We start from the raw sequence: 13,662 nt of genomic DNA on the forward strand, positions 1-13,662 counted from the left end.
TTTGTCACTACGCAGTAATAAATGTGCTTCCATTTACACGCTAAGAAATCCATATAAGTTGTAAAGTATTTTTAACCGACTTCAAATAAGGAGGATGTTCTCAATTCGACTGTATGTTCTTTTTTTTTGTATGTATGTTACGCGATAACTTCGATATTTGTGAACCGATTTTCATGATTCTTTTTTTGTTGGAAAGGGGGTGTGTCTTTCCATAGTGGTCCCATTTCATTTTGAAGAAAATCATCCACCTCGAAGGGTGGCTGTTCACGCATGAATATTCATTTTCACAGATAGCGCCTAACATTAATTTAGGAGCCAATTACTTTAATGGTTGATTTTGCTATTTCTCCAATTCAAGGCGTTTTTCTCTCAATAAACTTTGAGTAGTGAGAACCGATTTTTATTATCTCCAGTGTCAAGTCCTGTATAGTGGCGAACTAGGGGATATTTCAATAAAACTTAGCAAATAGACGTAATTCTACGTACTTTTGAGATCGGTTTTTTTAGTATTCTGTACTGAGATTATTGTTAATGTAATTAAAAGTACTGCTGATTCACACTTTCAAATCTAGATAGCGCTGTTAGGTACTTTCGCAGCTATCGTCATTTTACAATCTGTCACTTTTTTAAATACGACTCTTTTGGTGATATCGACGAGTGCGGGTATTTTGTATAGGCAAGTTCTTTTTAGTTGTTAAACTTAATATTACTATTTCACTTGGATTGTTAAAAATAAGAGTTAAATGTGTATTTAAAAATATAACCATAAAATTAGGTGATCGGGGAAGTGTACCTACTTTACCCCTTTTAAAGTGTGTAAACCAGGTCAAAAATCTTTTATTACATTTTGTTCTAAGCACGAATAGTGTTTTTTTAATTTTCTTTTAAAAGGTTTTTCACCGCTGTCTGAAACACAGTATGACACTTAAATATTTAAAACAATCTATGTAAATGATATAGGTGACAAATTATTGCTTTTTTGTACTTAGGTAACATAATCTTGCATTTTACAATAAAAACTATATAGCTACCTATCGTGCATTAGTCACACTTGCCTCAGAGGGCAAGTGTGCCACACGTACCCATGCTGTTATTATATAAAAACGAGCCCTGTACCCCACCTTCACTGTGGGGTGTGGCTCGGCCCGCGGCGCGTGGTAGCGTCTACATTACGAGGAGCACAGCGATTAGTACTATGGGCGCTAGATAATTTGTTCCAGGATTTGGGCCAATTTAGGAAACAAACATTTCTTATTGCCTTCAGAGTTATCGTTATTCTAGTATTCTTAGTACGGACAACAGCACATCAGACGACACACTTTTGTTCAAAAATCGCCTCCAGTGCAACGGAACAAGATACGTCAATGTGTAGCTTGATGTGCTGGCGAGTGTACAAGAAGTTCCCTAATTTGCAACCTGAAAATTGGTGTGATCGTCTAGCATTTTTTTCCTCTAAAATACTTCTCTTTGGCATAGCTTCCAAGAAAAGAGAAACGGTCGAGATACAACGACGCTATAAGTATCTCAGTTCCACTAGATCGGGAAATATGCCTTACATTTTAAGTAAGATCTTGTACTCGTATTAGAGCCTCCGTATACTACCTACGTACGGTGTCGTACAGACGCTTCGAGCTTCACCCTCTGCTGAACCTCGGCTTGTGGCCTCGGCACTACCTTTATTTTGAAAAATGAATATAGCTCTTTAATGTCGGCCATATTTAAAAATTGCAAAAATATATTTTGATCAAAATATATTATTGTCAGGCAATCCTAGAAATCTTTTCATGCCAATTTTCATTTCGAGCAAAGCAAGTTTTTTCAACAGCTAATTATATCGAAAAAGTACGCATGTACGCCGGCGTAACAAAACGACAAAGTAAAAACGACGGAAACAAAATTTTTACACCAAATTATGACTGAAGCCATGGCTTGCCATGGCATGCCAGTTTCAGTCGGCTTAGAGCAATAACATTTTGTATGGCAGCCAAATTTTAACCACAAATTATTATGAAACATGCATAGAGACCCCGACATGCAAAATTAAAGCACATTGTTATCTGCCGCCAAAAATCGCTGGTATGGCGGCCATATTGAAAAGTGGCAAAAACCTAAATAATAAAATAACCTAAAAAAACTAAAATAAAAAACCTGATAATAATTTGTAATCTATATAGATTACAAATTATTATCAGACACTCCTAGGTGCTTTCACGTGCCAATTTTCGAAGGGATCAGAGCAACCAACAAACGCTTGTACTGCGGCTATATTTAAAAATGGCGAAAAACCAATTTTGACCATAAATTTTTTCTCGGGGTTGATGTTACTCGCGTTGTTCACGTAAACTTGCGTTTACGTTAAGCCTTTCCCAGCTTGTCAGTGGCGCTACCAGGATTGTTTTTTAATAATACCAGGTGACGGGACGAATAAGTCGTACGCCTGATGGCAAGCGACTCGCCTATCCATGACAGTTGCAGTGCCGCTAAGAGCTTTACATCGCAAAATTCTGAGGGGCACTCCCACAGCGCCCGTTACCCTGAGACAAGTTGACAAGTCTGTAAATTCACTAGCACCATAACCCTTCAAAACTGGAACGCAGTAAAGTTCCCATCACTGTTTGGCGGCAGAAATAGGTAAAGTAGCTTAACAAGGAGCTCTAATTGCTTGGACCTCTTGCTAACAACTAACTGATCCAGACCGATAGTCTGTGGTTGTGAATGCCCCACTGGGTACTTCCGATCATTGTCTAGTGAAAACTATACTCTCCACCCGAGCAGGGACCAAGTGTTATGAGACGGATGTGGCGATACAGTTTAGCAGACTGGGATGAAATGCGCCACATCTTTGCTTCATATCCCCGGAAGGCTTGTTTCTCTTCAGGAGACTTGTCAAGCTGTGCTGATGCTGTAGTCGACGACTTGTTTGAGTATGGAGTATTTATTACATATCATACTCTGATGTAGGTGCCCAAAACATTGCCCAAGACAAAAACAGTTCGCGTACGAGGCTTGGGCAGATGCTTGATTGCGCTCGAGCACTCGGAATCTGAAGAAAGCTTTTAACAAGGCCGCCAAGAAGTGCAAAACGGTGTTACGTAGGGCCAAGTTCGACCATATTACAAGCGCTGCATAGGAGCCAAGCTTGGCCCTTGACCAGCAGGTAGGAAATCCTTTTGATACCTAGCCAAAACGGCCGAAACTAACTTTTATCGCCCATCTTTACCACTTCTGCTTGAGGCCGGACGGCTCGCTGGCCCATACTGTGGAGGAGAAGGCGCATCTTTTTGCCTCACTCTTTGCAGAGTTCGCGTCTGGACGCCGCAGGGAATCTACCACCTACCTTACCGCAGGCTGGCTGCACTATACCTGCATACGTTACGTTAGAACTCTGCGGAGTCTAGACGTGAATAAAGCTAGCGGGCCAGATGGAATTCCAGCAACCAGTCTTGCAGAGTAAGTATGGAAGTGACTGGGATAGGTACTAAACAGTACAATTTAGGTACGCTTTGTTGGTACTAAATTTCCGACTTTCACTTTACTTTTCGTATAACGGTGAATGGGTGAAACAAAAGAAAGTATAAATTTATAATTAATTTTAATCAGACTCATTTCACAACATAAAATGAGAAATACATCTTCGCTCCCAGTTCCTTCTACATCACCGGTTGCTAATTACAAAAAATTTAGGCTGTGTCAACCGGTATTGTACAACAAACTGTTCGGACACACAGTGCCCCACAATATATTACTATCATTCATCCAGATGGAACGTATGTACAGACACGATCAGTACGAACGCAAAAAAAAAACAATAAATTAATACGAACGCGTCAGTTAAAATCCAATGAATTTACACACATTGTTGTTATAAGTTTATAACAGACGGAGCGAAAAACGCCTACTTTAATATCACGTAGCTCAATTTGAGACAATCATAACATAACAAGGCCTAATTATATTCTGCCCATTGAGGAACACAAAAAAAGGAAGATTAGTTACTTAGCGCTCAATATCATTGGCTTCTGCAATGTAGTAACAAGAGGCTTTAATTGAATATAATTGTTTAGTGCGCTACAATGGCATTACATGACGCTATCGATGTGTTTATACATTTAAGTAATAAGCTGTCGCATTTTCATATAAATCATGCACCCTTATGGCACAATAAAACCAATCCTCATTTTATCAACTCTGGGAGTCCTATCTGTCCACAACCTTTTAGGTGACTTAGTGCGGTGTACACAGGCTTTATATCCAACTACATGGAAATCAACAGGTAGATTGGTTTTCTCACAATTTCGTCTCGAGTAAAGCAGCAAGTATTTTTCGCCCCGTATAAATAAGAGAGAAAGTAACACACGATCTGACAACAGACTAACACCGAGTACGCGTTCACGCATTTTCACTCACACGGAATATTGTCTTTGCACGCATGGCACACATTTTACAGCTCATCGTGGTCATCCTGAGGACAAAAAAAACTGCTATTAGTAGTTTCATTGGTATATAAATAATTGAGGTAAATTAATATCTTTAATTCTTTAAAATAGTAATTTTTGTGTTTGTTTCCTGTTTTTTTTTTCAATATTATTTTTAATATTTTTCGTTGACAATCTCTCAGTATCAATAAGTAAAAAAAATATGAAATGGATTTTTTTTATTTTACTATTTGGCATAATAAAATGTTTTTTTTTTTTAATTGACGAGAATTTAATAAAAGGAATTTGGGTGATAAAAAATGTCGCCTACGAACTGGAAAACTCCTCACCACAAGTTTTCCAGTTCTTTTTTCTTAGGCTTATTAGATTTCTTTACTCTGCAGCTAAGTTCTGTGTTGAGTGAGATTTAACAAAACACTCATGCCAAAAGACGATAGTAGAGCAATTTTAGGATCCAAAACTAATTGATGAACCTTTTGCTCTCTTACTTTCCGTTACTTATTATTGGACTTACCGTAGGCACAGGCTCAGCATCATCCAAGTCCTCATCATCCTCATCTTCGTCCTTATCTTCAGCCTTGGTCTTCTCTCGCTCCGCTTCATCCTGCTCATGCTTCATCTTCTTCTCACCCTCAACGCGTTTCTTCACGAGCTCGGCAGCTGCTTTCGCTGCCTCAGGGTCATCAGTGAACATGAAGTTGTCGAAGATCGTGCCAGACTTGACCTGCCATAAATCGAGACCGACGGAGCACAGTTCTTTGCGAACATATAGGGTAGGGTCCGCTGTGTACTCAGGGTTATCGATCTCGGGATGGACCCAGACTCCTTTATAGGCAGGGTTGTCAATCTGAAAAAAAAAGCAAAACTATTTTAGTCCAGGAATTAAAAAACTAATTTTTGATGCCAGTTAAAAATATAAAGCAGAGAGATGCAAGAGATTGATAACGAGGTATAACGAGGTTGGCAAAGATGCGACGTGACGAAATCAACTGTGAGTCACTGTTTTTCCTTTATGTATTTATTTACGTTACAAGTATATATGTATTTAGACCATGCCATTCATCCTCTCTCGTATCGTACCTTCAATTGAAGAGGATCATGAACCAGTGTCACGCGATAAAAAAGTAACGTTACGTACCTGTTTAGGCGCCCAGACACCCTTGTATTCAGGGTTGTCGATCATGGGAGGCTCCCACTCGCCATCCATCTCATCGTCCCAGTCCTCAGGCTTGACAGCGTCGGGGTCAGGGATATGCTCTGGTTTGTCCCAATCTTCGGGTTTCTTGTCATCGGGGTCGGGGATGGTGGGTTTGTCGTCCCAGTCTTCGGGCTTCTTGGCTTGTGGGTCCTGGAAGATTACAGTTTTTATGGCGCTGGACCTTTTTTGAGAAGTTTTTTTGCGTTTTTGTCCTCGTTACTTAAAGCAAATGGTACAATTAGGGGTACTTTATAATGTACATCTTTATACAAATGTAGTGTGTATGTGTGGTCGGTATACGTGGCCCTGGATTTATTGATGGATCCAAGACATTTTGTTTTGCTTTAAAAGGTTGTTCAACTTGATTGTCAAAGAATCGTGCAGTCACAAGTTGTTAATTAGTTCATTGCCCTGTCGTTGCCCCAGGTTTTATGAGACGACTTGTAGAGTGTGTATGTGTGCGTGTATTTTAGTCAACGGAAATGTTCAGAGCGACTTAGAAACGAATGATTTCATTGTTTCGTACAAAACAAATTCCTTTGTTATAAATAAATATGCACATAACTAATATTTGTGTAAGCATCTATTCGTTTGTCTAAAGTCTTGACGTATATACTTTACCTTGTGGGTAAAGACTCTACTTTAAGGTAGAAAACTAGGCAGTACATTTGCATTGCCTTTTGTTCGTGATTATTCTACATTGTCTATTCTTTTAACACAATAAAAGGTATTTTTTACTTGATAATTCAAAGAACCTTACCTTGATCTTCCTAGGCGGGAGGAAGTCCCAGTCAGCCTCAAGTTCTCCAGACTCCACTTTCTCATTATCGATGAGGACTTCATAGGTGTTGTCAGGTTTGACGACCAGAGTGTATACGTGGGTGTAGACGTCGTCTTTGCAGCGGATGTCCTTCTTGATTAGGTGATTCTTGCCCTTGTAGCTGAAGATAACATGTACCTAAAAAAGAAGATTTTTTGGGTTTGTTAGTATAGGTACTTTCGAGAAGTTCTATATACATACATTAATGCCTAAAGAAATGTAATTATGTCTATAGGCCATTAAGATTGGAACGCGCGGATAAAAAATATATTTTAAGTTCTCATGCTCTTAAAGTTAGTATTAGGTGTAGGCTGCATAAAATAGGATTTTATGCTCTAGTGCATAAAATAAAAAAGACCATCACATTAAATATGTCTAATTGTTGTAATTTCACATTCAATTTTAATTAAATAATTGTTTATTTGAAACATTACTGTTTAATTTCCTCGCAATTGACGTGAAAAGCAGAGTGTAAACTCGTTCATAAAACTCAAGCACTCACGCACGAACGCACTCACGCATGCACGCACGCACGCACACACAATAATAGATAAAAATATATTGTAAGTATATATTATATTTTTTGTTTGGTTAAGTCAGTTAGATGTGTAAAGGGCCCGAAACGTCGGTTTGTCTGAAAAAACAAATAAACGTGATTTAAATCCGGAAAAATAGTTTCATTTCCTATTAATTAAGTTTATTTTTAAACATGTACCTAAGAAAGAGCGGCGCCTCCTGAGAAGGAGGCTCCAGCCACTATTATTTAAGTAACCATGTTTGAAGATAAACAAAGATTATTATTAAATAAAGACTACTATAACTGAACAAATCACAGAGGGCAGAAAAGCTATTGTCGCAAAATGCTTACAACCTCATTGTACTTTAATAATGTGAAAATAGAGTAATTGTAGGATTAGCACATAGAGTGCTTTATTAAAAATACATTTAGTAAGAGCATGATAATAATAATAGAGCTCTTTGTGAAAGAGTTCATCCGGGGAAGTACTGTCACTATACCATTTCTGCCGCAAAGCAGTAACGTGTGTGGTGAAACTACAAGTACCTACATGGAACTTGTCAACTTTTTGTCTCAAGGTGACGGGCGCAGTGGCGATCTTCGCGATTTAAAACTCTGAGCAGCACTACAACTGCTATGGAGAGGCTGTCGCTTAAAAGTCTATACTATACTATATTTTTTTACAAACGAATTTAAACACATTTGAAAATGTATATCCTATAGTACACGTGTTCTATAGTTAGTTCAGTTGACATACAAAAAAAAGCATTGGTATGTATAAAGTACCTATTAAATACAGTGGTTTTCGTGTAAAATTTCGAGGTAAGTTTACATGTTCTGTTTTTTCTATCGTGTAAATTTTTAGGAATTGTGTTTTCACGCCATTTAGTAATTAGTGTACATCCTCAATTTTACTATTTATTTTTTCTAAAATGATTGATCAACACTTTCGCTGTTATGCGGAGTCAAAAAAAGCCATTTGATGTAGTACAGACTGTTAACACCAGGCGCACGACTTGATCGTTCCGTTATTTGGTATCACAAAAAAAAAAGTAAGATACTCTGATTTGTATTACTAGTAAATGTATAAAAAAACAATGAGCTACTTTTCTACCATCAAGCAGTAATGCGAGCATTATTGGTGCTGATAAAATTACAGGTACATGAGACATATCCACTTATGTCTCAGGGTGATAGGCGCAGTGGCAGTGTTCCTCAGATCTTCGTGATTTAAGGTTCTGAATGGCACTGAAATTGATCTAAGTAAGTGTGTCACATGCCACCAGGTTGACAACTTGTTCATTCCGTCACTGCCGCATTTGTACTCTACATATCGCACAGTTAATATCGTCTGCTTAAAGGTAAATCCACATAAGTGACATTCTACAATTCCACAAAAAATCTCCAAATTATGTACCTCTTGTAAAAAAATCACCATCTTTCTGCAGATAAAACCACTCATTGAGTTTTTACCTTTTTTTATTGAGTTTCACCTGCAGAAAAATAGTGATTTTCTTACCATAGCTATATGAAGACTTTTTGTAGAAATGTCACTTTAATTTAGTATTTATTTATTTATTTAGTATTTATTTTTACCTTTAAACAAACGATATAATAGTGTATTAACTCAAAAAGTGTATTTATTTCAGGACCGATGAAAAACGAATTACTTCCTGTGAAATATTATAAAAATTTAAGTATAGGTTCAAATTTATTACAGGCATCTAACCAATTTCCTACATTGCCAAATATATTTATAAGTAGAAGAGAAACATTTCATGTTTTTGAGTGAGGACTGTTATGTCCAGAACTAGGTTACAAAAACTTTGTCTAATTTGCGTTAAGCAGATATCTTTTAATTATTTCTGTTAATATTGTAACGATAGTTGAATTAACGTGTAGAGAATTAAAGTTTACTTCCAGCAATAGTATAATCATGAATTTAACCTATTTTGAGTTACAACACTATTGTAATAGCAGTGCGATATAATTGTATAAATATTCAATAAAAATTGTAGACGCAGCAAAACATTTAGCTGCGTACCGAAAAGTAATAATCAGGTGATAAACATCGGGAACGAATTTAATTACTCGCTATCAAAGGAATAGACGATAAAACATGAAAGTAACTGAGTAGCTGCGAAATTTGCGATATAGAAAATGGAATCTAAGTCATACACTTCTTTCGATGACCGCATTGATAAAAACACTCATTAAAAAGTTCGTAATTTCTTAATTAGGTCAACCAATAAGCTCAATTAAGTAATTTGTTAAGTTAAAACTTAAATGCAAGCATATTAAAATCTCATTTTAACTTGGTAATTGTTACCCAGTGAAGTTAATTGCAGTTTCTAATCGTCTGTGAAACTATGTTGTTGCAATTGAGTTATACAATATCCTGATAATGGTTCACTAGTCTGTTTGTTTATGAAATTTTAAGTTACAGGAATAGGTTATTACGTCAGAAAACAGTTGATTTAATCATTTCCTTTCTAATTTACCTGAGTTTTATAATATCGCGTCAAACATGTTTATTGCTCTATTCGATACCGAAAAATATAAGCTAAATCCTCTCCAATTCTTGTAACTCTATATATAATATTAGTCAATAGTATTACAAGAATTGGAGAGGACGTGGGTTATATTTTTCTGTATCTTTTAATGTTTTTGACGTAACTTAAATTATGCCATTCTTCTATGAGATATGCAGTATATTGACACATAAGTTTTTTTTTTTGAAAAACGTCGAAACACTGATTTTGCGTAACAATAACACTGAAACTAAATAAGATAACGGACTCATCCGAAGAACAGAGTCCGATGTGATTATACAACGAAAAGAGGATAAATACATAATCTCGTTATTCAAAATAAGGTGTAAGCTTATAGGTGTTTTCAGAATTTTATATATTATTTCGTTTCAGAAATATAAAATCGATCAACGGTCGATCTGATATCGACAACTAAGAACAGCGAACGTAATGTACAATGTTCTAAGAATAAGCAGTCTTGCACATAGGTTTGGGTTCTACGGAAGAGGCGATTAAAAAAAAACTGTTTATTTTCGTTCGTTCGCAAATAATTATTTGGGTACGTTAGTTATGCTTCATGCATCTTTTAATTTGATTGAGTATTTATTTGACAGTAAATATTTCAGGCGAAGAATAGGCGTAAATTCGAAACGTTGATGCCTTTGAAAAAAAAAAACACGCAATTTAGACCCGAAAAAATAAGTTTCTTTTCTTATGTGTAACAATCGCCGCCGCGAATTTTCATCGCTGAAACTCGTGACTCCCATCTCTAACGAAATGACAAACTTTATTTTTATGGTTAAAAATACATAATTTTAATAATAGGTTTTGTTCAGATGTTCAGGACAAAACAAAGTGATGTACCCTATTGTGGACTTGCGTGCGGAAAACAAACATCAATTGTTGCAATCCATAAACAATATTTTGTTTTTGTCAAACAGTCATACGCGCGTGAGAGCGTCAGGCATACAATAGAACTGTACGCTGGTGGAAGTCGGATTTTAATTAACAAAACAATATGGTTTATTTTAGGTTTCACGTCTACCAAACGTTGTTTATAAATAAAAATATGTAGGTACAAGTGATCATGGTAGTGCTTCTGCTATGCGCAAAAAACAAAACCTGTAGAACTTGAACGGAATTGCCGGTTTTCAAATTGTATTATTCCGAAAATATGTTTAGAAAAATTTGCCTAGTGGTACTAGAATGTTTTTTGGGTATAAAATCATTTAACCACCTTTCTCAAATAGTAGAGACAGTAACAGAATACTTTTATTTCCAATTAGTATTAAGGACTTGATACCCGAGTATTTGGGTACTAATATCGGGTGTTCTATAGTGTAAAGGCCCTCATATAAAACTTGCGTAATTTTGTGATAAAAATTTGGTGATTGTTAAAATTAATTCATATCGCATTAATAATTAGCAGTCAGTAATAAACGTTTTTGTTGGATAAGCTATCTTTTACATTCATAGTGCCGTGACACATTTATAGGACTTTGGATACCTGTTTTTTATCTTTATTACTTTCAGTTACGATTAAATAGAATTTTTGTAAAATTGAAAAATTATAGATATTACTGACCCATATAGTTCTTATATATATATATATATATAATATATATATATATCAATCATATAAAAAGTAGATTAGTGTAAAAGATTTAATGATACCATTGTCTGATAAGAATCTTCAATACCATTCAATGCCACACCAATCACGCGACTATTGTAGTTTAATATTATAGTTGAGCTCATATGGTCTGTACGTTACTGAGGGAATTAATTTGGAATTTATATATATTATTTATTACTTGTACACTTTCCCTCAAAATAAAACTTTTAAATTATGTCTATTCGCGGTAAAGAAGGCGAAAGGGATATGATGATAGAAATTTCAAAATTATTTATCGATTTCCTTATGAAAAACAAAAAGAGGCATAGGCAAAACATCTGTAGGGACCTAAAAATACATGCACAAATATTTTCACACTCCCATGACTACACAGAGCCATTTCCTTCACAAATATATTTACAAGACATACCCTTGGTACAAAAAAGCCACTATGATCATAATTATATCAAAAGTGCTTTTACTACACGAGTCATAAAAATGACACTAAGTACATGAAACAAATGGTGTAAAAGTGATATTTTATAACTTTCCTATATAAGATTACTCATTGTTTGCAGATTTTATAAACCTCTACCCTAAACAATTTACAGATGTAGTCCTATTACACCAAAGGTATGATAAATGCATGAAGGTAAACAAGAAACTTGCAATAATCTTAATACAGTTTTAAATATTTTAATCCCTTGCAGCACTAACGGACAGACAAGTAATTTTGTTGAAAACAAAGAATTACAAATCCTACTTACACAGTACATGTACATCTAGATTGAGAATCTGCACCCCTCATGGAAGAATCCCATAAGTGAAGTTATGTCAAAAATGTTTATTGCTGTATTAGATGCAGAAAAGTATAACCCACATCCTCTCCAACTCTTGTACCTCTACGACTAATATTGTAGATAGAGTTACAAAAATTGGTGAGGATGTGGGTTATATTTTTCTATATCTAATGGAGCAAAAAACATTTTTGACATAACTCCACTTATGCCATTCTTCCATGAGGGATGCGATGAAAACTGGACCTTAATGAATTTTGGTGGAAAAAATTATTTACATAGTTCAATGGAAGTAAATAAATAATTTTATAAAAGTCCATCTTTCACATGATTCTAGTTAACCCAAAGACATAAAATATTAAAAAGAAAAGCAATCTTACCTTTTTGGTACCGGGACCGCAGATGTCAGGACCAAACATGATTTCGTAGGGTGTCTCTCCATGCATGTCCTTCGAGTCAAGCTTGCAGTCGAACACCTTCAGGTATCCACCTCCGCAGTCAATGTCCTGTTCGTGCTTGACGGAGAATTGAACAACCAGGGTCTTGCCTTCATTGCTGAACGGCTTGAACTTTGTTGATAGCGCATAGAACCTCGCATCCTCAGATGTTTGGAGACCTGTAAAATGCCAGGGTGGTATTGGGGACGATTCCAATTTTTACTTAATTAGTCGCAGAATAGACATATTGTATGAATGAATATATTATTTTCCAGAGACTCCCAAAAGCACTTAAGTGTACTTATAGGTACCTAACCTACATGTCCCATCAAACAAAGTACATCTTATGACTAAAATTATCTTTAGGGGCGTAGGCATAACTAACGTTTAGGTGATAAAAGAATAATGAATAATAATAAATTATGATTAGCGACTGTTACATCGTTTGGACATAAAAATTAACCAATTAGAAAGGCACCTTTGTCCTCCTCCGGATCACTGTAGAACTTTCCAGCAGTCAGCTTGAATTTGCCGAACTCCTTGCCAGGGTGCTCACTGTACACCCACTTGGATTCCCACGAGTCTGCAATGACAAATTATCCCTTTTTACATAGAATAATACCCAAAATAAGCCGGCTGCCGACACAGAGCCGATCGATATGATAGCACACGCGGCAAGCCGGCGAGACACCAAAGTACGACATTTCGAGTAAAACAATATTCTACACTTACCATCGGGGAATTTCTCTTCAAAATACACTTCACAGTTTATTGAATAAACCGCCAGTAAACTGACAAAAATTAACGCTAAGGATTTCATTTTTTGATTTGCACAAACCACCCTCACTGTCAAAGGACTGGCCACGAATAATTTCGAATTTAGTCGAATGGACTATTATAAAACTAGCGTCTTGCTATCTCACCCACACCTTGCAGTACTAATTAAGAGTAAAAGAGTTCAATAGAAAATCAACATTCAATTCTGAATTGTGCGAACGAAATACTGACCAATTTTTTCGCATTCATTCTAACGAGAGTGAAAGAGAAAACAAATAAGAAGCATTGACGTATAGCGATCAATTACGACAGACAGATGGAAGCCTGTTATTGGTTGCCTTTACCCAATGGCGTTTGAACACACTGCAAAAATTATTGAACGGGAAAGCGGGAATATTTGAACGGAAATTGTTTACAATTTATCACAATTCTGTAATTTCAAAAAACTTTTTCCAAGCAAGTATATAGAAGCATAATAAAATATGATAAATTCCCTTTTTACTTATTGTTATATCTGAATAATCTTCAAAGCAA

At 35.9% G+C, this 13,662-nt stretch overlaps 1 protein-coding gene across 1 annotated transcript; it reads right to left on the reverse strand.

The window, feature by feature from the left end:
* Positions 1–4,325: 4,325 nt before the first annotated feature.
* On the reverse strand, positions 4,326–13,223 carry LOC113236483 (calreticulin). The gene is made up of 7 exons (XM_026472573.1): positions 13,084–13,223; positions 12,830–12,934; positions 12,295–12,530; positions 6,395–6,592; positions 5,575–5,784; positions 4,951–5,283; positions 4,326–4,462 (listed from the first exon to the last, which is right to left on the reverse strand). The coding sequence occupies exons 1-7, from the start codon at positions 13,169–13,171 to the stop codon at positions 4,442–4,444; spliced, it is 1,191 nt and encodes a 396-aa protein (XP_026328358.1). The 5' UTR covers positions 13,172–13,223; the 3' UTR covers positions 4,326–4,441.
* Between the last annotated feature and the right edge of the window lie 439 nt (positions 13,224–13,662).

This window comes from Hyposmocoma kahamanoa, unplaced genomic scaffold (genome assembly GCF_003589595.1).
Source record: "Hyposmocoma kahamanoa isolate Upper Pololo Valley unplaced genomic scaffold, ASM358959v1 92, whole genome shotgun sequence".
In the NCBI taxonomy this organism is placed as follows: domain Eukaryota; kingdom Metazoa; phylum Arthropoda; class Insecta; order Lepidoptera; family Cosmopterigidae; genus Hyposmocoma; species Hyposmocoma kahamanoa.

Bases quoted from the DNA above. Each gene is read 5' to 3' on its own strand.
- LOC113236483 (XM_026472573.1), bottom strand. From the start codon at position 13,171: ATGAAATCCTTAGCGTTAATTTTTGTCAGTTTACTGGCGGTTTATTCA. The intron at 12,531-12,829 runs GTGCCTTTCTAA...GGCATTTTACAG, and splicing joins TGATCCGGAGGAGGACAAAG to GTCTCCAAACATCTGAGGAT. The intron at 5,284-5,574 runs GTACGTAACGTT...TTTTTTTTTCAG, and splicing joins GTGTCTGGGCGCCTAAACAG to ATTGACAACCCTGCCTATAA.